We start from the raw sequence: 27,705 nt of genomic DNA, 5'->3' as shown, positions 1-27,705 counted from the left end.
AGTGAATAATAGGAAGAGAAAAACTGCGCCAGTTGAGAACAGCAAAAACTTAGTTTCACGCGACTCTGATTTTCTCTCACGCGTTCTCTGCTTTTAGCATTTTCTGAATTATATCGGATGAGAACTACAGTTCGTCTCCCACCTTCGATATGCTTGTTGCTTAGCTTGGCCGCCTGTTAGTAAGCCACAAGCTTTTTTCCTGACCAGGGACTAATTGTGGCAGTACAAAATCAATCACAACTTTTATTTAATGTGGATCCATTTGAAAATGTAGACATTACCAGCATACTGCAATTCCAAGTATGATATGATATTACTAAGTAGTAATTAGCTGCGGCGGCGACAACGATTGAGACGATATAAGCTTGATGGATCCTTCAGCTCGTGGGCGATGGCCCGAAGCATCTGAATAGAAACCCGCGGTTCGTGTTGATTGTTCCTGAGCTTTGAGCAGCGCTGCCGCTCGGGGTGCCACTAGTGCCAGTAGCGAGGGCGTTCGTCTGTGGTGTAGCAGGGTTGGGAGTACTGGGAGCAGTACTAGGAGTAGAAGCAGGCTGGCTGCTGTTTGCCTGAACATCAGGGAAGCCAATAATTTCGCCACGATACGGATGCTCACCTTTCCGTCTCGGTGAAAAAGCTGCAGGAGTGAAAGTTGCATTGAGCTGCAATTCTGACTCGTACTCTGGTGGGAATTGCTGCAGAGGATGATGACGGTAACATATGAGTAAAATTACGTAGTGACCAGATAGTTTTCTCTCTTAGTTTCAAGCTTAAGTACTATAAGACTATAAGATATGCATGTAGGATTTCAAATTTTGTAAATTGTGTCTCGTTGTTTTTCCCAATTGGGAGGTCGAATACGTCTAGTTATAGTAGGTATAGGCGTATAGCAGACATGTCTAGAGCCCTATCGCTCGTAGATGCTCCTTCTCCTTAAAAAAAATGATTCGTAGTATTTAAAATTTGTCTGAAAATAGTTTACTGCAGCCTCTTAATTATGGGCGCAGCTAATTAACGCGTACGGCGTTGCCGGCACAGATGCCGCCAAGGACCACACACGCGCTAGCCCCGGTACGACGCCGCCAAGACCCATGCACGCGCTAGCCCCGGTAGTTTCCTTTTTTTCGCTTCTTTTTTTTTCCGGTTTTCGCTCTTTTATGTTTTAATCACTCCCTTATTTTCTTCGCGTGCTCGCGTGATTTTTTTCTACTATATTTTATAAATTCAATTTTTCACTTCTAATTTTAGTTGAAAGTTTTGAATTTGAGTTGAAAGTTTTTAAAATTTAAGTTGAATGTTTTGAATTTTGAGGTGAAAGTTTTTAAATTTAAATTGAATATTTTGAATTTTGACTTAAAAGTTTCAAATCTTCAGTTTAAAGTTTTCAAAGCCGACTTGAAAGTTTTAAATCTTGATTTAAAAATTTTTAAATCTAAGCTGAAAGTTTTCAAATCGAAGTTTAAAGTTTCAAATTCGGACTTGGAAGTTTTCAAATCTGAGTTGAAAGTTTTTAAATCTTGGTTCAAAGTTTTCAATTTTGACTTAAAAATTTTCAAATCTAAGGTGAAAGATTTCAATCTTGACTTAAAAGTTTTCAAATCCAAGTTGAAAGATTTCAATATTGACTTGAAAATTTTCAAATCTATATTGAAATATTTTAAATATAAGTTCAAACTTTTAAATCTGGAATTGAAAATTTTCGAATATAAGTTGAAAAGATTTCAATCTTAGTTACAAGTTTGTTTCAGTCGAAAAAAAAGAAAAAGAACAAGAAACACACGTGATAGTTTCCGGAAAAGAAAAGAAAAAAAAATAAGGAAACTCTTTTCCGTGTGGAATAGACGCGTAACAGAAAAATCAGAAAAAAAAATCAGAAAAAAAATAAAGTGCACTAGGAGGCGGGTGCAGCTGACGTAGATAGCAATCCTGCTTAATTACCTACCCTAAATAAAAGTATTAAATAAGTTTTACAATACTTCTGGTTATTTGCAGCTGTCATTAGTTGTGGGCTCTTGGCCTTACTAAGAGCGAATTTACAATAATATATGACATAAGCGTGTTGCACAAATTGCTACATCATATTTATACTTATGTCGAAAAGAGAGAAAAAATGGCTACAGATTTGTAGCCACACCACGAACTTTAATAAACTATGGGAGAGATGGGTGTATTAAGTATTAATGATGCATTATATATTTACAACTAACTATTATATAAGTGGCTATTATATTAGTTATAGATGATGTTTTAATTTTTAGAGCTAGTAGTTGGCTATATTATTAAACTTGCTCTAAAACCAATGCTTGTTGACATAGAAGAGAGAAGAGATAAATATCATTGTTACAGTTAATTAACAACAAGAACTTTGCTGCACACAGGTGAGAAAAAAAATAGTAATACAAAATTATTGTTATAGGTTAATGGTTAGAGTATTTATTGTCTCAAGTGTTGTAAGGTTACAGTCTCTAAATAAACATATATATTCTATATGCACCCAAAAATATATAATGGTGGAAATTTTGCCTCCATACTAACTTGTCTTGAAATTGCTATCAATCTATTTCTGTTTCTGGACTTGGACGGAGAGAGTAAATTAGAAGAATGTTGGCCTTTTTCTTCGTTTCATATTTATTGCCGTCCTAGGTTTATCTTAAGTAAAAAAAATTAATCGTTGATTATTAGTTTTATAATTAACATTATAAGATTTATAGTTTTAGATCCACCATGAGAAATACTTCATAATATATAGTTTAAATGTTGTAAAACTTTACGAATTTCAAAAAATTAATGATCAAAGGTAGATATGTTTCACTTAGAACAAACCTACAGTGACAACTAATTTGAAACAGAGGAAGTATATATGATTGAACCCGGTATTTCTTTTTAGAGAGAAAGGTATTTGGATGTATGCAACCTTTTTAAATTAGGAACTTAGCCCCTCAAATAACCTAATCTGGTATTTGCTTCTATGAAGATTTGAATTAAGGAACTTGGGATGCTAGTCAGGTCACTGCAGCCACTAGTCTACGTGCCATTTCGCAATTGGACCTGGTAGTGGATAGATTATAATGTCTTTTGGTTTATTTAGAGGCATTCCATGCATATAAAGATGTTTGTCATTTAGTTTAGCCTTTCAGCTAGCCATACATTCCATGGCAATATGTTAGTGAACATTTTTTTTTTAGATTTTGGTTTTCTTTTGAATTTCAACTTACTTTAGCAGACAGTATTGTAATAATTACGTGCATCTATAATCAATGCAGAGAAAATATTATGCATCCATTATCATAAAAATCACCAAATTAATCACTATTGAAACTGATTTGCACAGAGAGTAGATAGTACAGTACTACCTCAAAGCCTCGCTGCATTGCGTCCGGGTCTCTTGAGGAACCATCAGGAAATTCCTGCAACAACGTTTGCTGCTGCTGGGCTTGCACATTAGCCACATCGTAGTTCAGCACCTGTATTGTTACTTTGTTAGTATTTGTACCGCAGGTACCTGATCGCGCGATATATATTTATGTTGAATTAAATATTTACGTAACCAAGGAAAAAGTTAAACAAGTCATATATAGACTATAACTTGTCGTTTTAAAAACATTGAGGGCATGTTAATTTGGATACAGGAACTAGAATTTAGTCATTGTCACATCGAATGTTGGGATATTAATTAGAAGTATTAAACGTAGACTAATGGCAAAACCTATTCCATAACTCTGGACTAATTCGCGAGATGAATCTATTGAGCCTAATTAATCCATGATTAGCCTATGTGATCTTTCAATAAACATGTGTTAATTATAGATTAATTAGGCTTAAAAAATTTATCTCACCAATTAGCTCTTATTTATGCAATTAGTTTTATAATTAGTCTATATTTAATACTCCGAATTAGCGTCCAAACATCCGATGCTAGATCCAAACACCACCTGACACATGCATGGAATAATTTTTTCCCTTTTCTAATAGTAAATACTCCGCCCGGTTTTGATTTTCTTTTGTTTTCTAGCAAACCATACCCTAAATTTGTAGGTGCGGCAATTTACATATTGCACCTTCACTAATTATATGCTAATCATATTTTCCAAAGAAAATATTAAATTTCTTTGTGAGAGTACCAGTAATACTAGTATGAAGAGATCGATCTCTAAATGTGATAATGACAAATATTTTGGCACAAATTTTACTAAGAAATTCCCTCGTATACCCATAAAAGTTCATCCTATCCCTTGTATACCCTTGAGAGTTGAGATTTACACACTCCCTTGCATACCTTTCAATTTTGAATTTGATCCCTTACAAACCCTTTCCTTATATACTGTTTTCATATGTTGACCATTTATTTTCTCTGAAAGGTCCATTTTGCCCAGAAACATCGAAACTATCGAGTATATTGTTGGTGTGTAAAGTTTGTTATGTGAGACTATTGTATCTATGAGTTTGTTATGTGATATATTATTCGTGACAAAAAATTTTATTTACGATAAAAAATGTGTATTTTATTTATAAAAATAGTATATGTAGTATAATTTTGTGATAGTAGTACAATAGGTTTGCCGCCTGATGTATATATTATCCAAAAGAAGTGTTCTACAAGATTAAATATTTTTCTCCCATTTTTTAAGAAATGTTGTACATACATTTTTTAATACAAATGTTAAATTTTCTATGTATAATACTTACTTGTACAATAAAGTTATAAATATTATAGTTGTACAAAAAATCAATGTATTCTCAGTGATATAGTTTATAAATTTCTATATTCTTTACATGTCCAAGGGTAAAATTGTCTTTCTAAAATCAATTAAATGGTCAACTAGCAGTCAACTAATGGAAAATGTATAGAGAGGATCAAAACTAAAAGTCAAGGGTATAAAGGGATTGAGTAAAATTTAGGGGCATAGAAGGTTTCAGGGGATAGAATGAATTTTCTCAAAATTTAATTTAAAAGTGCTTTGAACTATGACAACAACAAATATTTTGGCATAGACGCTAATTGCAAGTGTTTGGAGTAGTGTCCGGGATAAAATTAACTTTAAATTCGAGTTACACCAGCTAGACAGCTAGATTAACTGATTTGGTAAATATGTACATACCAAATCACATAACAATTCATTATAATTCTCAAGTTTTTAGTTGGTAAAAGCTCATGAGGCATGCATATCGAATAAAACTATACATTGCACACAAGTAAAATGTTTGGAAAGCCCAATACAAAAACATGCATTGCTCCATATTGTTAAAGCTAGTCATTATCCATGCATGCATGCATCCCATGGGCTATAGAATATGGAATTTTATTTTTATTTTATCTATTATGTTTCAATCTAATTTTCTAAATAACAGAGTATAATTAACTAAATGTCTCATAATTAGTATTAAATTATAATTTCATATTTAGAATTTAATGTTGTTAGTGAGTCTGAATACTTATTATATATGGAAATAACTCTTTACAGTTTTGAAGTATCTTCCAATCTGGACTTTCTATTTGTTTTAGCTTAACTTGATGATGATTCATGTGCTTTATTACTCAAATTAATCAGTGTTGCTATCAAGCTTAATTATTTTTCAGAAGAAAATTATTACATACATTATTTTTAGATTTTTCATACGTTATGACACATCAATTCACACTTCACATGTTGCATATTGATGGTATATAGTCTAATTTTTTTCATGCAAAGTGTTAAAATAGGTGTCGAATATACTAGTTCTATTGCATTATAATTAGACTTAGAGTTATAATAGAAAATACTGTACGGAGTTAGCATTGGACTCCATAACCCGGCAACTATTTAAATAGAGAGTGATTCCATAATGTAACTATGGTGAGGAAAATATAGCACAAGCGCGTAAAGGAAGGACCGTGGCAAGGTCATGAACCGACAATGGCTAGATGTGATATGTTGATTGGGGATAAATGCTTATAATTAAAACCACAAGGATATAGACTTCGACTGAAACTCGGTAACACATATTGTGTGTTTCATCGATGATATTTGACATATTTGAGTTGATGAATGGCTGACAAGATCAACAAGGTTAGTCATCATTCCGCTCTATTGATTAACTCTTCCAACATAAAGAAATACTCCCTCTGTCCTAAATTATAACGCCTATATTTTTTTTACACTGTCTTAAATAAACATACTTTCATCAGTATTTTATTTTATTCTATGATCCCAATAAATATAAAATTAGCATCACATGAAAGTACTTCAAAATATAAATTGATATAATATGCATAATACTTAGTATAGATATAGTTAGTGTGATTGTCAAAAGTTATCAAGTTTAATTTTACTTAAAAGGGGCGCTCTATAATTTGGGACGGAGGGAGTATCATTCTGCAATTTTGCATACACATCACAAAGATCGATGGCTCGAGCATGCATTTTGTGCAAGCTAAGAGACCATATTATGTGACATTTTAAAATGTTGTGCACATGATATGACATGTGAATATCTGTACTCAAAGCCACTGGCATCAATATATGTATATATTTTGTATTCCCATCGTCCCATATTATATGTCATTTTAGATTCAAAGCTGTATTCTTTTGCTAGCTTTCCCAACTTAACTCCCCTGTTTTTCACACACACGCTTTCCAAATTATTAAACGGTGCATTTTTGTAAAAGTTTTCTATACGAAAGTTATTTTAAAAAATCATATTAATCTATTTTTCAAAAAAAATATTAATACTTAATTAATTATACGCTAATGAGCTAATGAGTCGCTCTGATTTACATGCCAGAGGGATTAGTTCCCAGTTCACTCCCAAGACAATCTAAGTGCATTTATGGAGTACTAGTTTGTCCAATAAATCACTTCCATTCAGATGTATTCCCATTTTAGCCCTCAACAACCTCTCACTCTCAATCTCTCTCACTGAATATGGGGTATTTAGGTCATATTTCTTCACTACTAATGTGTGCTTTCAACTCTAAAAGTATACTTAATATGGGATGTAGTAATATCCAATCCCAGCCATAGAGATATCATATATGACTCTTGAGATTTTTATTTTTTTTATTAATACAGGAATTTCTAGCCTTTTGTAATAGTTTAGGTTGAATATCTAATTCTTTTTAACTACTAGGATTAATGTGGGGCTTCTTTGAGAATACAAGTAGTCACTACTATAGAAAAGCACATACAGGTTGGCACTATAGGTGCTGGAATAGTTAAAACTAACACCTATAGTGTTTTTCCCACCTCCATAGGCTGAAAATAAAAAAAAACGGTTTAAAGAAAAACTGACACCTATACTATAGGTGTAATATATTATAGATATCGGTTTTTAATTAACAAACACCCGGTTCTATTAAAAAAACCGACACCAACAAACCAAGCCAAGCACGACACCTCCCATCCTTATCCATACTCGGCACCTCCCCCCGCCCCCCATCCCCCACCAATCTGTCTCACTCTCACTCTCTCTCTCTCTTGCTCTCCCCCGCCCCTCCTCTCCCTCGATCCACCCACTCTCGCCTCCCTCGCCCCCTCCTTCTCTCCCTCTACCCCTCCTCCTCCCCCTCTCGCTTCCCTCCCACGGCGGCGGCCACTGGTAAATCCAGTGATGGTGGCAGCATCGGCGGCAACCACGGGTGGATCCGGCGGCGGCAGCTCCCTCTGCCCCCTCTCGCCTCCCTCCCGTGGTAGATCCGGCGACAATTGTGGCTTTAGCGGCAGCGGGGGTGGATCCGGTGGCGATGCCGGCGGCTGCGGGCGGATCCGGTGGCAACGGCTCCCTCCTCCCCCTCTCACCTCCCTCTTCCGGCAGATCTAGCGGCGGTGGCGGTGGCGGCGACTAAGGGTGGATCCTTCGGCAGCTCCGTCCGCACCCTCTCTTCTTCCTCTGGCAGCAGCCGCGTGTGGATCCGGCGACGGCGGCGGTGGCCGAGGGCGGATCCGGCGGCGGGGGAGTGAAGTTCTGTGATGTTATTAAATGTTTTTGTTCTTGTCCTGCGATGGTTATTATGTGATTTTGTAATGATTATTGTGATTGATTTTTGGGGCAAAGAGTGGTTGCTTTTTTTTTGTGGTGGAGGGGGGGGGGGCAACCGGGGTGGATGCGCTCGTTGCATCGGTTCGATTCAAGACGATGCATCGAGCCAACCCCTTTTTTTTTTTTGGCATTTCTGGGACCACTGGGACCCTGAGAGAACTCAAAGGTGCCATTTGCCGGGTGTCGGTTACTAAATTCAGCATATATTCAGCATATATGTGGGGTTGGCAACTGGGACCTAAAGCCTTTTTTAAAGTAGTGTGTAAAGATTACTCTACAAAGTAAAAACACGCGGGAAATTTTCTTTACATAAAATTTACCTCGCTGTAATAGCACGATGCTTGCATGTAGCACCCTAGCTGGATTGCGCACTTAGCCGCTTTAAAAGTGCAGGAAATCCACATTTCTTCCAGCTGTGCATCAATTTCTGATGTTGGGATGGACAGCAGTTTTATTAAATTAATTTTCCCTCTCCTTACCCCGAAGCGTGAATATTCAATGATTTGTCTGGCCTTGAAATATCTCCTGTGAGCTCTCAAATGTTTACCCAAGTTAAAGTATATGTCCCCTTCCTCTTCCTTCCTACTTGCATATTCAACAATTTCATCACGGCTCGGAATGTACAACGGATGTTTCTCCTGAAAAACAGAGCAAGTCAGTCTCCTCCGTATTAAAATAAGTAAATTCTACATATAATGTGATATTTCTAAAATCTGCATAGATTAGTTAACCTAATACAAGATGTGATATTTACTAGTACTAACAATCTGAATATTTCATTAGATTAACTTATTTTGGAACGGGAAGCAGCTAGCTAAAACTAATGATTGTATTTTTTTTCCCATGGTTGGCATGTCCTTTAGCCATATGATTAAGACTTTTTCCCTCAAAAAAAAATATCATTAAGACTTTGCTCCAAGTATGTGCAACTCGTGAATAATTACTTTGGAGCCTTAGATATTTCACTTATTTCTTACTACTCCTTAATGAATGATACGGTGTTGGTAAGTGTCACCAATGTTATAGCTAGGCATGGTGAAGTAGTTGAACAGAAAAAGAAAAACCTGGCTAGATACAGAGTATTAATATGTTGTGCAACTTTAGAGAGAACGGTAGTCCAATTGAGAATGATCCAAGCATGCATATCATGCTTACTCTCTCATTTTACAATTCTTGATGTTTTAGACAATAACACAAACTCCAAAATATATATTTGACTATAGTATTTTATAAGATAATTCTATATATGTTGCTCTAATGCCTTTTAAATAAATAGTTTTAAAGTTATTGATAGTTATAGTTATAGAATTTTAACATCAATCATATCTAAAACGCCAAGAACTATGGAACAAACTATGGAATCGAAGGAAGTACTCTAAATTATAGGGTGTCTTCTTTTTAAGAAAAATTAAACTCATTAACTTTTGATTAATATTATGCATGTTATATTACTATATTCATATATTTTAAAGTACTTTCATATGATACTAATTTCATATTTGTTGAGAACATGACATGGAATAAATTAATGAAATAAATTAATAATCAGTCATTGAAAACCGTGTAAAAAATATAGGCCTTATAATTTGGGACAAGAGAGTAATTAATTTTGTCGTCATTACCAGTAATACGAACATAATAACGTACATTAACGACGGACAAGAGCTCGATCTTGTAGACGACGGTTGCATTGCGCGGCACAAAGGCAAACTGATGCTGATCTGACCCAACGGCATCAAATGCGTGCTGGGGTGGAATAGTGAACTCGGCAACTTCTCCCTCCTCCATTGTCATTACAGATTCATCCAGGCCATCAATAACTTGACCTGGATATTTTGCATGATTAATTTGAGCGGTTTTCAGTTCAAAGTAGAATAAAATAAAGCAAGATATGGAGTAAAACACAAGCTTTAGTTGTGCAATACTGCACCTTCATCTACCACGAACTCGAACGGTTCATCGTCGCCGTAACCTCTACGATCAAAAACAGTTCCATCTTGAAGTTTGCCGAGCAACCGCACTGCATTTGCCAATTTGTCAAGATAATTATGTAAAAGGCATATTCTTATATTCCAAAAAAGTTTCAAGTAGTCGTAGAACAAATATTTATGTCAAAGTATATTAAAATATAAATATTCCTGCGTATCAAACTAGGTGTAAATTTTAAAATAAATTTCTTTATACTTTGATTTGACTAACTTATTTGTTAAAATAATAAAGTTAGACTTTTTCATCGCAGTAAGCCTTATTTATTATAATGCAATTAATTGTTTGAATCATTAAGCCGCACGAAACTAATATGCAGGCGATATATCTAGGTCAATGTACTGTACTCAATATTACTTCCTCTGTGTTTTTTTAATGTACGGCACCATTGACTTTTTAAAATACGTTTGACTATTTATCTTATTCAAAAAATTATGTAATTGTATTTTTTTCATTGTGACTTGATTTATCATCAATGTTATTGAAGTATGATTTAAATATTTCTATATTTGTATAAAAAAAATAAATAAGACGAATAGTCAAACATTGATAAAAAGTCAACAACGTATATTAAAAGACATAGGTAGTAGTAGGAGCTAGTGCATCCATACATTTATGCTGTGTATGTACGTGCCATATGGATATTGTTCGTAATTCATAAATAATAGTAGTACTACTAGTTCTTAACATCTGTGTTCAAACTAGCTATATATAGAGAGAGAAAGAGCTTTGCATAACTACAAATTAATACTCCTACTACATTCATCTAAAAATATAATAATTTTTAGCTATGAATCTGAATATAAACTTATTCAGATTCGTAGCTAAAAGTAACTATATTTTAAAATAGAGAGGGAGTAGATGTTTCAAAAGTTCAGTACAATTGTTAGTAGTTTCAAAGTTTATCCGATGCATGCACCTCTATATAATTTGCTAGAATACGCAGCAGTAAAAAGAATACGATGTACTCCCCCGTCCCAGAATATAAGAAGTTTTAGAGTTGGACACGATTATTAAAAAAAGTAAGTAAAAGTGAGTAGTGGAGGGTTGTGATTGGATGAATAATGGAGGTAGGTGAGAAAGGTGAATGGTTGAGGGTTGTGATTGGTCGGGAAGAGAATGTTGGTGAAAAAGTTGTTATATTTTGGGACAAATGCTAAGTGCTAAAAGGTATTATATTTTAGGACGGATGTAGTAGCTAGGTTTTTCTGTTGTACGAGCAGTACGTGATGTTTCTTTTGAACTAATAGCGATGCTAGGCCGGATCCTCATTTAGACCGTGAGATCAATGGAGCCATGCCGTACTCCTAGCTGATCCACTTATCACTCTTATCGCCATCTCTCTCTATTAATCTCCCTCCCCCTCCCGGGGCAAATGCTGATGGTAGGGAGCTCACGGAGGCACGAGAGACAACTAGACAAGTGCTACCTCCTCGGTCACATCCTCTCCGTAGGCTCGGTGGGTGCCACTTTTTGGGATCGCCGTAAGCGACAAAGATGCCCGGGCCATTAGATCTGGCTATGAGGAGGCTGGGGCGACCACTACCGTAGAACTAACTTTTCCAAACGGTCAAAAATATTTTTTTTCAAACGAACGGATGGCCCGCATACGCTCAAATGTTTACTAAAATAAGATTTTAGTAAGCGGCCAGCACAACCGCATGCGGTCACCTATACCAACCATATGTGAAAATAAATTTGGTGAAAAAAAATAAAAATCCAAAAAATCTAAAACCCTAGCCCCGCTGTCGCAACCGCTCCCTAGGGCAGCGGATTCGGCACTCTCGAGAGTAGCACCGTCGGATCCACCGGCTTCGCCGCCCGTCGTTGCTGCATGTCGTTGCCACAGTTGTAGACGCTCTCGAGGGTGGCAGATCCAGCGGGATCTGCCGCCATCGTCATCACTGCAGCCGTTCCCTGCACCACCCGTCTCTGCCCGCTCCCCACTACCTCCTCTTCAACAGCGGCGTCCACTCCTATACTTGAAGAGGGAGAGAGATAAAGAGGAGAGAATAATCAGGAGAGCAGAGGAAGAGAGAGATGGGAGAGGAGTTGAAAAAATTGAAGTGGTGAGAGAGAAGAGAGTGTGGAGGGGAGAAAAAAATATGTGAAGAAGAGAGGGTATTTTTGCATGTTTGCATTAAGAAGACTGCATGATAGATTTTTACATGAACTTCTCTTAAGAAGGCGTATGTGAAAATAAAGATTGAATTTTACAGATGCGACTAGTTACGGTCCGTCTGCAGTTTATAGGGGTTCTCGTATAGAAAAAATATTTTTAGCATTGGACTGATCCGGTGTGACTAATAAGAAGTATTAAACGTAGACTAATGATAAAACTCATTCCATAACACTTGGACTAATTCGCGAGACGAATCTATTAAGCCTAATTAATCTATAATTAGCCTATATGATGCTATAGTAAATATGTGCTAATTATGGATTAATTAGGCTTAAAATTTTTGTCTCGTGAATTAGCTCTTATTTATTATATTAGTTTTATTATTAGTCTACGTTTAATACTTCTAATTATTGTCCAAACATCCGATATGATAGGGACTGTAATTTAGTCCATGATTCAAACCCCACCCTAGTCGATCCATGCTTAGAGCACTACTGGAGAAGTGATCCTTGTTGGATCGGCTGATTTCCAAAATAGTCCCGGTTATTAGAACCGGGACTAAAGATTGTTTTTAGTCCCGGTTAAAAAAATTTTAATCTTTAGCCCCGGTTTATCCCCTATCAGAGGCATGTCAAGGGGCTGAGGATTTTTAGTCCCGGTTGATACTACCAACTAGGAGTAAAGATTACCACTTTAGTCCCAGTTGGTAACTCCAATCGGGAGTAAATATTTCTCTCCTATATCTGATTAGTTAAGTCCCAGACAAGATATTTAGATAAGATCAGATCATCCCCTCTCCTCCTCCCCTCTGATCCGATCACAAGCCGGCCTCCTCCCCTCCCCTCTTCTCCTCCCCACCTCCCATTCTTCCTCCTCATCTCCTCTCTCCTCCCCCCTCCTCCCCTCCCATCCGGCAGCCGGCGGCGGGGCCGGCCGTGTCGAGCGGCAGTAGGCGGCGGCCGTGGCGAGCGGCGGCCAGCGCGCATGCATGGAGGCGGCCGGGCGGCGTCCCCTTTTTTTGGTAATTTGTGATTTACTGAGATGTATATTTTTTTTAGAATTTGTGATTCATTCCATGGATCTGAGATGTATAATCTGTGGTGTATTTGATTTGTGTGTAATTTTTTAAGGATTTGTAATGTATTTGATTTGTTTGTATAAGTAACTTAGGATTTGTGATGTGAATGATTTGGGATGTTACTTTGATTTGGGGTTTGATTTGGGATATGTGTCCCACTCGATTTGGGAGGAAATACAGGGATCGACCCTGACAAGCAGCAAAGAAACAATGAAAAAAAAAGAAAAGGGGACCAGCCGGGACGTGGCTCAGCCATCTTTAGACTAAAGATGAATTTTTACTCCCGGGTATTTGAACCGGGACTAAAGACTGCTGTCAGTGTTATGGATACCACATACCTAATAGTAGTTGACTAAATCTCGACAGGACCCACCACATACCATGTCTTATACGGAAACAACCTTCGGATATAGAAGGAGTTCTGCATAAGGAATGATGAATAAAGTTCTACATGGAAACGATAAGGCCTACTCGGATTATATCCATATTGGTTTCCCTAGTTCTACTTGGACAAGGGGATAACTATGGGTATAAATACAAAGCCCCCTAGGAGGAGATGGGACACGGAACAATAGATCAAGACACAATATCAACATACAAGCTAATATACGCCAAGACACGCCGCCGGATATCGACATCAGAGATATGCCTGGACTGACCCTATCCGGTACCTTCAGAGGCCGGCTGTAGGGATCTAGCGCTGTCTCTGATCTCGCCGGGCATGGATTCGAGGAGGAAGACTATCCTGTTGTCGACTACGTGATGATACTTCAGTCCGCTAAGTCGACAACAGATAGATAGACTACCCCAAATATTGTACTGGTGTGATTATGATGAATAAGAGCAACGATCGGCTTCAGCCAACAGGAGTAGGGTTATTACCTGACAATTCAAGGGCCCAAACCTGTATAAAAATCCTCGTCCCCATCTCTTTTATTACAATCTCGCATATATCCTAGTACCAACGATCTCCATACTCTGCAAATACCGAAATCGCGATATCCAACGTCGACAACTGTCATCTTTTGTTATGGATTCTTTCTTCAGTTATGGATTCTTTCTTCAGTAGAGGGAGTTGCGAACCGGAGAGAAAAATGTTTCTCCAGTAGTGGAGCGTGGGTGACGGTGATGGCGACTTCCAAGTAGCCACCACATTCACAAGGAGCTAGTGGTGGCCGGGAGTAGGAACGGCGGTGGAACTGACATGCTGTTGTTAACATAGAGCAGCGGTCCGATGCGACTAAGGTAGGGATGAAAACATATGGAAATTTTCTGACTGTACCGGTACCGTTTTCACAAAACTAATATAATAATAATAATAATAATAATAATAATAATAATAATAATTATTATTATTATTATTATTATTATTATTATTATTATTATTTTACCAATGGTTACCGTTTTCAATATCTGTTAGCGTGGCATCGAAGTTGACACTAATAGCTAAATTCATAAATATGAAAATTTTCCGATCTCTTTCGTCCCTTTTCAAAAAAACAATAAAATAATGATACTGTTTCTTACCATTTCCAACCATTTTTATCCCACCAAACAATGGCATGGTACCGGTAAGTCTTCTTGCATTTTCCAAATGTTCCAATATTATCATCATATGGTTCTTTCACTCATAATGTTTAGCGCCTCCCCTTGTTTATTTCTTTCTCGTATTGAAGTGTTGTGTAAATAGCGTTTGAAGTGTTGTGTATGAATATATGCATGTATGTTGTCAATCAGCAGTGAGCATCATTATGCAAATCAAATCGGTTAGTAACGCGTACCTGAAAATGATTATCACCGGCGGTTCAACCCTAGAACCAGTCAGTGATTACTTACAATATCACACTATCACAACAATAGGCGATTATAAATCGGCAATCGTCAGTAGTACTGTAACTTTTTCCTAGACATTTTGATCTCAGAAAGGAACAAATGTTAAAATGGTGGTGGCATATTCAACGCTCATCACCACGACTAGCTATTCCTTCATCTTTTTTAAAAGTGTACAGATATTATATCATGTATGTACTCTACAAACCATTGCGTGATTTTTCCGTGCCATCAACCATGAGGTGTTTGACCTATTGCCGTTTTTGCAATTAGTTTTGACAAAAAAACAGTACCCAATTATTAAATGTTCTACCTACTTTTCTCTACAGATCCTGAATCAGTTTCCTTTTGGTAAAATTAAGGCCTTCGTCAAAATGGAAAATTTAAATCTCGCTAATTTCATTTGTTGATATTTTAACAAGCAGTACCTTTCACCACAGCTTGACTTTGTGTGTGTATCCTCTGTGAGTTCCCTATCCTTAGAGTTTTCTTGGCAATTGCTTGGTCTTCCCCAATTCGCCGTATCCAGCACACAAATAGGAGGTGCACATAAAGAGTTGCATCTGGGGGCACAGCAGCTTCCTCTCCTTGAGAAGGTCTTCCTTGTTCACCGAAAGCATCTAGAACAGAGAGACCGATCATCAGTGCTTACATACTTATAATGAAATGAGAGGACGTCTACACATACATGCATATTACCTCCGTCTCAAAATACAACAACTTAGGACGGGATTAGACCCATCCTAGTACTACGAATGTGGACGTAGGGTATGTCCACGTTCGTACTTCTAGACTTATCCTAGGTTGCTATATTTTGGGACAGAGAGAGTACATACACGTGCATATGCGTAACCAAGTTAATATACTGCTGCATCAAGATTTATACTAGTGCGGCATGATTTTGGTAAATTGTTGCTTACATTTTGGTTTCACAATTAGTACTGCTTCCTCTCCTTCTTTCATAGTATGCACAGCATGTGCAAATGCAGGACAGAAGAAGCCTGGAGCATCAATTTTGTTAGAAATTAATACTGAAATCATCTCATGTTCAAGCGTGCTGACAAAAAAAATATAAAGAGCAGGGAAAAAGAAGTTCTCCTACCGTCGGTAAGGCTGAATTCAACACCTTCAGATTTGGACACTGAAGTTCCATCCATCAGGCATGCGTCGTATTTCACTGTCAATGAGAAAAAAATATATATGTACTGGAAAACTAAATCGACAGAAAGTTAGGAGAAAACATCAAAGGAAAAGGTATATTTCTCATATCCCTTAACTCTGGTCTGGTTTATGTTTCGTCTCTCAACTGTCAAATTAGATTCAATTCATCTACCAACTCCGAGAACGAAACAAACATTGTCCATTAATCTGTTCAATAGTGGTCTGACCCCATGTGGGATTCGAAGTGACTATGTAAGGCCTGTTTGAGGGCTTGATTAATGTACGTGGACAACTTCCATAATGATCTATACTATAATATTGGTAGTATAGTAATTAATCTACATTTGTCATCTTTTTCTTATCCCATACATTATATTTATTTATACTACCATCGATCTGAATAAAACTAATAAATCAACAGCTTAGATTACTTCTACTGGTAGCAATATTAAAAGTGGAATATAATACCGTTAGAGATAATGTAAAAGTACTGGACATCAAGTTGGGTTTTATCTTTTATTAGGGTTAACAAACGAGGTTTACATGGTTTTAGAATTAAGGAACAGAAACTAAACTAGATCAAAAGTCAAAGAAAAGTAAATAGCAAAAGAAATATTGAGCTAATGAAGAAATCAATTTCCATGTACAACTGGAATTGGTAGATAAGGAATGTACCAAATACAAAATCACTTGAGTGAGATTGTTTTCTGTCGGGTTCTGCGTTCTTGACAATCTTTTTCAATATGCCTTCATCTTTGAAAATGTCAATTATAGTAAACATGGCGATGAGCTCAATCTCAAACCGTAGTGTTTGGTTGGGAGGTATGTTTGACGGGATGCTAGCAGGGGAGCCAGCTTTTGTCATGGTTAACGCTGAAGGGATAGTGAATATAGCTTTCTCCCCTGGTTGCATCGAACTGACAGCTAAGTTGAAACCATGCATCACATCCTCTACAAAAAGGAGAGGAAAATAAAGATCGATAAATCATTGGTCTGTCTTTTGACCAGGTCAGCAGATAGTTATTATATAATGGATAAAAGTTAGAGCAACTCAAGAATAAGATTAGGGAAATTTCCCCTAAAAATAACATAAATTTGCATATGTATAGTTTTATACCTTGCCCCAGTATAAACCTCTCTGGAATGTCATTTTCTCGGCTTGACACGAACTGCGTACCGTCAACTAGTTCTCCAGTGAAGTGAACTGCGCATGAACATTTGCACGGACCATAAATTAAAGCTTTAGGAATTTAGCATTAGTTTTTTCAGTAAATTTTGTAAAACTCAACCTATTTATGGTACAAGTTATACAAAACCATATAAATTTTGGTATGTGACATATAATCTCAGCTATTATGGTATTAGAGTTTCTCATAACCACATTATTGATCATATTGATTTTCATTTACAACACTTTTGTGTCCTGCAATCACGTCTCAAGTTTATGAGGATTTCATCCATCATATAAATGTTACATCTGTTTTTTAAAATTTTAAAATAGGATTATGTCAAAGTGGATGGTGTGGCGTTGTGAAACTTTAGAATCATAATACTAGGGAGGGATTATATGTTATGTGTTGAAATACTGTGATTTTGTGAAAGTTGGACCATAATTGGTGGGGTTTTATTAAATTTATTCATTTTTAGCAATAATTATTTTCACAACATCGTTAATTTTTTGGACGAGTTTCTTTTGAAAGTAAGTGGTTCCCCGTACTTTGCTGTGGACATTACAATCTTTTTTTCTCTCGTCAACAATCAAGATGGGAGTAAAAAGATACTCGTTATTAACAACAAATAATCGTAGTAGACTATATGTAGGATTACCGAGATTGTAGATAAAACATTAGGATAGTTGATGAAGATTTATATCGGAAAAAGCGGAAGTTAGGAAAAAAATGATAAAAAGTTAGGGTTTATTAGTAATAATCATGATAAAAACAATAACTGATACCCTGTATTTGATATAGAATATATGGAATATATATTAAATATTATAAATTTGATGGATGGATATGTTGAAACATTGTGCAAATAATGTGAGAGGCGATGATGGGGATATATACTTGTATGTTAATTTGTAGAATTTAATAAATTATAGATGATGTTACATATTTGCATGATGTTTGATATGTAATTATGGCTAGTAGATGATGATATAACAATTTTATATGTTGGGCTTTAAATTAAGTGGGTCGTAACTATATAGAAGGTATAGATATGAATAGAGTAGGGTATGTAGAGGGTGGCTCCTAGGTACTACCTCCGTTAATTTTGTGCCACGTTTTATTTGAACGACTCTTCATTGATTTTCCATAAACATACTTCTTAATATTTATTTAATCAACATTTTGTGAATCTATTAATTTAAGTTTAGGGTGGGTTTGGTTTGAGGATAAATGGTAGGTTAGGGCTCTCCCTATATTTTTATTTCAATGGGATGGTCATGCTGCGTGGTAGGTTAGGGCTCTCCCATCCTATTTTTATTGTTTTAGGATGAAAGGGATGGGATGGTACATGTGGCCCGCATGTCAACGATAGAGAAAATAGGATGGAGTGGTTCATAAGTTTTCAGCTCTTGTCAGCCTGTTTGGCAAGAGATGGAAAAGGGATTGGGAGTTTAGAGGGAGTTGGTGGAGGGATTCATCATGGGAGTTTTATTTTTACTTCCAGTTCCTTGTTTAGTAGCATAGATGAGAAGGTATTAGATTTTAAATGATGATGTTGGCTCAGATTTATCTTGGCGTACTTGGAAAGAAGTTCCATCTCAATTACATGTCTCTATCTAGATATTGAAAAGGTGAGAGTGCGCTAGCTCTTAAACTCCCCTTCTCAATCCTTCCTAAAATTCACACGTCCTCGTACCAAACAATAAACTTAATAATCCTCACACCTCAAACTCCCATTCCCCCCAAACAATTCCACCCAACCAAACATGCCGTATATATATTGGGGGATATTCTTCCCGAAGGAACACCTCATTCCTTTTTAACTCCCAACCAAACAACTTAAAATAGGATGGTTCTCTCCCATCTTAACTCGATCATCCCTAAACCAAGAATCACCTTAATACACAATATATATGGATTTGTAATTGGGTAAATATCCAATGAAAAGTATAAATAAAAAACTAGACCAAAAAATTTTGTACATTTATAGAAAAATTACTATCATCAGCATGAACTACATTACCCCAAATCTTGTATAAACTCAATTTCAGTCGGGACAAAAAAACAAATTTGTTCCTTTTTTTTCGCCCAGATCAAGTTTATTTTGGATTTGAGATTTTGGTGGTTATATACTTCATGCCTACGCTTGCAAAAAAAATCTACTTACAATTCTATATTTGGGAGGTGCCGAGTAACGACCTGTTTGCAAAAAATCTACTTACAAAAATGTAAGTTTATTTTTTACAGATGCACTTGACCAGAGACACGTATACGAAAATCGTCCCGTAGGGCTTCATGTCGGCCCGCATACAAAATTCCTTCCATAGGGCTCCATGTCTTCCTCGTTTTCCTGTAAGTCCCTCCTCTCCTTCTCCTCCCTCTATCCCTGAATGGCCTGCACCGTGGCAGGCGGTTCCACTGCCGCCGGCCCTGTGATGGGCGGATCCATCATAGCCGGTGCCATGACGGGTGGATTAGATGGCACCAACGAAAGGGTGGGGAGGGGTGGCAACAAGCCAACAACTAGGCAACCACGACGACCTAAGGGATGGTGGGTCCGCCGGTACTGGCCTCGGGAGGGGCAGTCCGTTGTTGGAGTGTACAGTCGGATCTGGTACCGACAGCCTGACGAAGATAGGGTCACAGGGGATGGCTAGAGGTAAAGTTTTGACGTATCACATTGTATATTATATAGGGTAGGGGCAGATCCAATGTGGGTGTAGGAGGACTCGAGTCTTCCCTACACCCAAGACCTATGGATATCCCTAGATCACCCCCTTCAATTTTTTCACTATGAATGATAAACTAAAAGTCCGTAAATGGCTGGAGGTTGAAGAAAGTATATAATTGAGCCTTCCAAATTTTTTGTTCCTGGATCCGCCCCTTTGTACGAGGTGTTCGGGCACTAATAAAAAAATCCGTCAATAAACTCTGAGACAAATTTATTAAGCCTAATTAATCCATCATTAGCAAATGTTTACTGTAGCACAATATTGTTAAATCATGGAGCAATTAGGCTTAAAAGGGCCTGTTCACTTTGATGCCAAAAAAAACTTACCAAATTTTTTCATTACCAAAATTTTGGCATAGCTAAAATGCCAAAATTTTGGTAGGATTTCTTATATAGTTATCAAAATTTGGCAACAAACTAAATGTAGCCACTTTTTTTTACAACTTTACCAGAATTTGGTAAGGTTGAAAATGGCAAAGTGAACAGGCCCAAACATTCGTCTCGTAAATTAGTCGCATTCTGTGCAATTAGTTTTTTTTCTTTTACCTATATTTAATATTTCATGCAGGTGTTTAAACGTTTAATGTAATATTATGTAAAATTTTTGGCAGGTATCTAAACATGCGCATAGGCCATAGCATCTTGCGGCTGGGTAGGCGGATCCAGGCAGAACAATGATGTTGGCTTCGCGAGCGGTGACAGCGATAGCGGCAATGATGATGGTGGACTGTGGTGGCGACGACTTCTTTTTTTTCCTAAGAGTGGGAGCTAGGGTTTCTATATTACTTTTGTTTTTAAAAAAAAGTTTCATAGACAGACGACAAAATTGTTTTCAGCGATAATCCTATCTATCTATCTATCTATCTATCTATCTATCTATCTTCTATCTATCTATCTTCTATTATATACTAAAAGTCCATTAAACTTCCTACAAATACTCCTACGCCGTCACGTAGCATCCTACAAACGCTCCTAAACCGCCATGTGGCGCTCTAATAAATTATAGAAAAATCTGTAAAAAAGAAAAACATCTAACCGTCAGTTTTCATTTAAAACGGTGGACCCGATAATATTAACCATTAGATCAAAACTAAATCCCCTTCACCCTTCTCTCCTGGCCGGCCCCACACGTATGTACGTACGTACAAATCCCTCCATGTGCACGATCTATCCATTTCCTCCCCCTCATTCTCTTATTTTCTTTCCTAATTAAAGCAGTTAAAAGATAGACACCATAATTTGTTACCATAAATGATTAGATCTGTTTTTCCAAGGAGTTTTAGCGGGTAGTGAACGTGCAATCACTAGCGTCTCAATGCTACTATACATAAACAATTGTTTTTAGTCCATTAAACTTCTTATAAACGCTCTTACGCCGCTACGTAGTATCCTACGAACGCTTTTAAGTCACCAAGTGCCACTCTAATAAATTAGAGGAAATCCTAAAAATTCTAAGAAAATAAAAACATCTAATCATTGATTTTCACTCAATTTGGTGGACCCAGTATTTTCAACTATTAGATCAAATCTTTTAAAAAATAAATCCCTTCCACCAACACCTCCCTCACTCCTGTACGACCATCCCCACCTCCCTCCCTCCTGTACGTATGAAAGTGGTCATGTACTAAACAAAATCTCTAGTTTTTAATTTTTAAAATTGTTATTTAATTTGTAATTAAACAATAAATTGAGATCAATATTACTCATATTTTGCTATATAGGAAAATATGTGGTTTGGGCATAGACCCCTTTTTTCATTTAGAAGATAGACCTGTTTGTACTTCAGGTACGTAGATCAAAACTTTTGATCTGATCAGCTTTCAGAAGTCCCATTCTATTTCTACTTTTAAATCTCTTGACTCCACTAATTTATCAATAGAATCCACCACTGAATTACAGTTTTTTATCAACCTATTCAGCTTTGACAATGTTTTACTCCAGTTCTTAAGTGTCTTCCTCAAAAACTTAAATTTAACTGTAATACTTTTTTCTTGGCAAATTTTGCTACAGAACATCGTGACTTCTTAGTTTTAGTTGTAGGATACCACACGAACTCAATCTTTAGGGAAAACACTATCTAAATGTGGTTACTTGCCAGCGGACACCGCGTCCATTAAAATAATGCATTTGTGTTAACGAGGCGATAGGGGGGCCATATTTATATGTGGAGTGACCAAATTGTCCATCATTTGTCTTCCTCATCCTCTAGATCTTCTTCCTTATCTCATCCTCTATCTCTCTCCTTTCTCTCTTCTCCGGTGAGCACTGCGAGCCGTGAGCAGTGGCGCGACCAGCGGGTGGAGTGTGCGACGATAACGGAGGAACGGGGACAGTCAGGACAGCAGCGGAGCGGGGACACCGTGCGACGACGCCCACGACAGTTACGGTGTAGATCAAGTGAGGTGCGGGAGGAGGATGTGGGGAGCACCATCGGCGGCATGTGGTGCACGGGTCGGCATTGGCAGTAGTGGCACCAGTTCGTGGGGGTTGATAGGGTGCACAACGTCTATGGTGGAGCAGGACTACACAGTGCGGCGGCAACACATGAAGGACATGGTGGCGTTGTGGCTGCGCTACCACCTCCGTTGTCCACAACGTCGTCCTTGCTCCCACCACCAATGCCACTGCTCCACAAGTACCACCCGGTGCCACCACCGCCACCGCCACCGCCCTTGCAATCGCAGCAGCCGCCTCTTCCCGTGGCAGGCCGCGCCTCCTCAACATGCCACACATCCTGTCGACTCCAGAGTCGCCAGCCCGACGCGGTTGTTATTCTAGAAGCCCATGGTTAGGACGCCGTCGTCGACGACGGCGTGGGATTGGGAGAAAAAGGGAATTAAGGAGGAAGAAGAATATGACAAGTGGGGTCAGGGATATTTTGACCTTTCACACCGTTTATCTCTCTTATTCAGCCGAAAATTAATATTTTAATGGGAGCGATGTCCACTAACAAATAACCATGTTTAGAGAGTATTTTCCTCACAAAAGTGATCACGTGCGGTGTTCTACAGCTTAAATCATGAAGTCGCGACATCCTGTAGCTAAACTTGTCTTTCTTCTTCATCATTTCAGCAACCATGATTTCTCCATGAAGAATTCACTAGCTCAAAAAATCCCTCAAGCTCCACCCAAAAGTTTTCAAATATGAAAATAGAGGCCTTAGGAATTGAGATGCCAATCTGTACCAAACACTGGGTGTGATCTGAAATACACATCTAGCTAGAGGCTTTGACTATAGTGTTTGGGAAATTCTCTGTTGTGTGTTCTTGAATTAGTGCCCTAAATAAGTAAAAGAAATAATTATTGACGAAAACAGGTTTAGAACAATGATAATGAATATTTCAACAAAAATAATCAACCACACATAAGCTTCAACGATAAAAATTCAAGCAGCTGCCCGCACATGTGCGTGGGCTACCTTCCTAGTTTACACAAGCGGTTGCACTACGAGTTGGGATTCTCTTCTGTAATGCATGTGCAGTAAGTGCCACTGACATGTGGGCCCGGAATAGGTGGGACCCACATGTCAGTGACACATACTGTGGATGTAGTACAGCAGTAGATTTGCATCCTTGCACTATCTATTTGAAAAAAAAAATGATGATTTCTGCAAGTGGTTGCTTCACCGCTTGCGAAAATCCTATGTAAGAATCGTTCTCCTTCCATCCCGTCATCCGTGCATAGCGCGAGAGGAAATAAACCGAGACAGAACTGATGAAGAAATCTAGTCATAAGCGCTGTGCGCACGAGCATGTTATTTATCTCCCTAAAAAAGCCTAGAAATCCTATTTTATGACAGAGATAATAGTTTTACCACTAACTATATTTAACTTAATTAAGAACAATTTTAGATTGGAGTTAATCTGGAATGATAGGTTGATTAACTTATTAAGCATTGATACACCCCCCGGTTCCATAATTTATGTTTTGGAAATATTTACTTTTATTATAGTAGTTTTTAGAACTAATCTATATATGTTTCAATTGTTTTCAAACTACTTTTTAAAAAAGTTATGGATAGTCAAAGTTGAAAAGTTTGATCTTAATATTATCGAAACGTGAAGAATTATGGGGTAACTAACAATTGGTGGTTATGAACACAATTTACTAATAGTTGAAAACTTCGTGCAAAGTATTATCTGTTTCTGTTGGTACTCTCAGCTCATAACACTTCATCCCATTTCGGTTTCATCAGATTTTGCAATTGTTTTTCTCCTTGGAAAGATTTATACATGGATGACTATTATGAAAAAAAAAAGAACTCCTCATGTATATACAAAATTTCGCATAGACCCTCCCACATCGTTGTGTTTTTTTAAATAATATTAGAGACTATGTTCATCGTTGACATCGTAATATTACTCCTCATGTAATATTATTTAAATTTCGCATAGACCCTCCCACCAATATTGCAATTTGTAATATTATTTAAAAAAAACTCCTCATGTCGATGGCATCGTTGTGTTTTTTTAAATAATATTAGAGACTAGTCGATCTGAAACATTTCTCATATATGAATAGGAGTTTTTTGGGATTGAAATTGTCTGAACACAGAGACAATAAATACAGTACGTAAACAGAAATCCTCCACTCAAACTAGCAAATTGTTGAGAAAATAAATGCAGGGCCAAATGTCGAATGAGTGGGTACTATATACTCCCTCCGTCTCAAAAAAAAAATCTATTACTGAATATAACACATCCTAATACAATGAATTTGGACAGAGGTAATATCCAGATTCGTAGTACTAGAATGTATCACATTTAGTACTAACACTACTACAGAAAGGGTAAACGGTGCCGGTTGGGAAACCCTAATAGGTGCCGGTTTTCCCAACCGGCACAATGAAGACGGCACAGATGAGTGATCCGGCACAAATCACATTTTAAAAACCGACACCTTTAGACCACTCGCGAGCCAAAAAAAAGCTCGATGCATCGAGCTCATCCCCAATCATTGACAGAAAAGAACATCACAAAAATATTTCACAGAAATCATCACAGAACATTGATCATAGAAATCATCACAAAAAATGGTTGCTGCAAGGCCGCTAGATCCGACGGAGGGAGCGCCGCCGCTAGGCCACCATCGCCTCTTGTCCCGCCGCCGCATCCCCCCTCCCTTCCGCCGCCGCATGCCGCCTCCCGCCGCTGGGCCGCCCCTCCCCGGATCTGGCGGAGGGGGGGGGGGCGGCCGTCGGTCGTGGGCAGCGAGAGAGGGTCGAGAGGGGAGGGCGCCGCCGCCAGGTCGCCACCGCATCCCCCCCCTCGCCGCCGCATGCCGCCTCCCGCTGCTGCCGCCGCTGGGCCGGCCCTCGCCAGATCCGGCAGAGGGGATGGCGCGGCCGCCGCCGCACGCCGCTCCTCCAACCGCTGCCATGCAGGGAGAGGAGAAAGAGAAGAGGAGAGAGGGGAGAGAGAGCGGAGAGAACGAGATAGAGAGAGACTGAGAGGAGACGAGCGAGCGAGCGGTCGACCTTATCTCCTATCGAGTCTCGAAGCGTCGTGGTGGGGCCCGCCGGCTCGGCTCAATTATAGGTGTCGGTTTTTTTAAAAAAAAACCAGCACCTATAATTTATTATAGGTACCAGTTTTTAATATTAAAGGTTCCGGTTTTTAAAAATAACCAGCACAAAATAGAATAGATGCCGGTTTTTAATTAGAACCGACACCTATTATTACTTAAAGGTGCCCTTTTTTTACAATTTCAACCCGCGAAGGTGGGAAAAGGCCTATAGGTGCCAGTTTAAACACTACTGGCATCTGGCGATACCTATTTGATGTTTTGTAGTAGTGTAAGTTGGTTTTTTATGGGTCGGAGGGAGTATAAGAGAGCTTGCTAGCATCAGTTTATTTATGTTCACATGTTGTTGTCTTCCTTTATTTGTTATGTTTTATACCTCTGGAGCTGCAAACAATATATATTACTCTATTTTGAACTAACCAACATCATATATTAACGGAGGTATATAGCGAGTGGTTACCTTCAGAAGTAAAAGGTTGAGATTACCCGTTATGTTAAAAAAATAAGTTTATATATTCAATTGTTACCTTGGACCTCAAAGCAGTAAAAGTTCTTGTCCTTGGCGCGAATATGGTCCCCGCCTGCAGCACCCTGCTGGACGGTCCACTTGTTGAATCCAGGGTGACGCAGCGACAGCTCCTCCTCAACATCTTCGTCCCCCCACAGTTCGTCCTCTTCCTCCCACAGTTCTTCACACTCTTCCTTCCATAGATTGTAGAAGCTTTCGTCAGGCTCGCCCAGCTCATGCGAGATCGGCATGCCTGTGCTGGCGCTAGCCGCCTTCAAATTGGTTTGTCCTTGAACTGCTGCCAAGAGGAGGAATCTGTCAGTGGCATGGACAAATTAAATAGTGCAAATTAAAGCAAAGCGATCGAGTATACCTGCCGGTAGTGCGTGCCCAGCTAAAGTTTTGGAACTGATCAAGCTGCAGATATATCTCAGTTTTGGAACTGATCAAGCTGCAGATATTCTCTTCCGAAAGTTTTAGGTTCGCGCCTGACCCGGCCCGTTTATATCGAGCAAGAGATATTTTCGGGAGCTTCCTTCCTCTCATTTCCACATGCGTTGACGCGAACCACACCATTTGCAAGACTAGGATTTTACATGAATAGCTTGTAACTGTGCCTCGATGTTACCGACGATCACGACCTCCTACCTACACAAATAAATACCTTTTCTTAAGTTTATCTTTTTATTAAGTTACTAATTTTTTTCTTCCATATCAATCATCCTTTTACGCTACTTTAGAAGAGTACATAAGTGCTGTCATCATCTCAACACCCGGTTCAACAAAACCCAGCACTGATGATGATTTTCCGACCAACAAAATACGTACGTACTCTTACGCTACGCAGAGGCAAGATCTAGCACGGTTGAGAAAACATCAGTGCTGGATCATATCATCAACAACAAACAAAAACTACTGGAAAACCCTCTCTACTCCTGGTTTGCAGCCCCCTTCAGTCTCTGGTTGTAAACTGGGACCACGAATCCAGGATAAAGATGGTTATATTTAGTCCTAGGTGAAATAATCGGGACTCAAGATAGATCTTTAGTCCCAGGTAATAAAAGATCGGCACGCCACGTGGCTAGCGCTCCCATCTTTAGTCTTTTTTTTTCCGTTTTTTAATTTTTTTTTGCTACTTATATTGATTTCAAACCGAACTCAACAACAAATCATCCCCATTCACAAAACATCACAAAATCATTCACAGATTCACAGATCGAATGAACATACTTAAATTGGCATCACAAATTTATAGGTCCACAATGAACAAATTCACAGATCCACGTAATAAACAAATTCACATGACAAGTTTACATCACAAATAAGCAAATTCATGTGAACAAATAAACAAAAGCACCGCCCGCCACAGAGGCCGCCGCAGGCCGGCGCGCAGAGGAGGCTGCCGCCGCCTGCCGCTCGCTCGCTCCTCGCTCTGTGCAAAAAAAACCCGCTGCCCTCCTCTCGCTCGCTCTATATAGCTGCTGCGCAAAGGAGAGGATGAGAGAGAGAAGCCTGAGGATAAGACAGAGAGGAGAGGAGAAGGAAAGAGAGGAAAAGGAAGAAGCTACAGATGAGGAGGAG

The 27,705-nt window shown here is 38.3% G+C and overlaps 1 protein-coding gene across 7 annotated transcripts; it reads right to left on the bottom strand.

Annotated features, from left to right (window-relative positions):
• Nucleotides 1–214: 214 nt before the first annotated feature.
• LOC4327922 (70 kDa peptidyl-prolyl isomerase) lies at nt 215–27,705 on the bottom strand. Of its 7 annotated transcripts, none has more exons than XR_001541548.2 (12): nt 26,498–27,705; nt 26,144–26,422; nt 17,311–17,397; nt 16,869–17,144; nt 16,135–16,209; nt 15,953–16,033; nt 15,461–15,652; nt 9,947–10,036; nt 9,639–9,842; nt 8,337–8,654; nt 3,354–3,464; nt 215–695 (listed from the first exon to the last, which is right to left on the bottom strand). XR_001541548.2 is itself a non-coding variant. In XM_015762176.2 (12 exons), exons 2-12 carry the CDS (start codon nt 26,373–26,375, stop codon nt 378–380), a joined length of 1,959 nt encoding a protein of 652 aa, XP_015617662.1. In that variant the 5' UTR covers nt 26,376–26,422; nt 26,498–27,705; the 3' UTR covers nt 215–377. The 7 variants fall into 7 exon arrangements, 6 of the variants coding, with proteins under 6 accessions (XP_015617662.1, XP_015617648.1, XP_015617669.1 ...); XM_015762176.2 differs by having other exon boundaries at nt 9,664–9,842; XM_015762162.2 differs by having other exon boundaries at nt 215–637; nt 9,664–9,842.

Source organism: Oryza sativa, chromosome 1 (assembly GCF_034140825.1).
Source record: "Oryza sativa Japonica Group chromosome 1, ASM3414082v1".
NCBI classification, from domain to species: domain Eukaryota; kingdom Viridiplantae; phylum Streptophyta; class Magnoliopsida; order Poales; family Poaceae; genus Oryza; species Oryza sativa.
Note: the sequence above shows the minus strand (reverse complement) of the source record. Positions and strands in the feature narration are given on the sequence as shown.

What these genes read in the sequence shown, in the direction of transcription:
- LOC4327922 (XM_015762162.2), bottom strand. Translation starts at nt 26,375, where the DNA reads ATGCCGATCTCGCATGAGCTGGGCGAGCCTGACGAAAGCTTCTACAAT. An exon ending in GAGGTTTATACTGGGGCAAG is followed by an intron (nt 17,145 to 17,310) that starts GTATAAAACTAT and finishes TCCTTTTTGTAG; the next exon opens with AGGATGTGATGCATGGTTTC. An exon ending in CAATGCAGCGAGGCTTTGAG is followed by an intron (nt 638 to 3,353) that starts GTAGTACTGTAC and finishes TCACTCCTGCAG; the next exon opens with CTTTTTCACCGAGACGGAAA.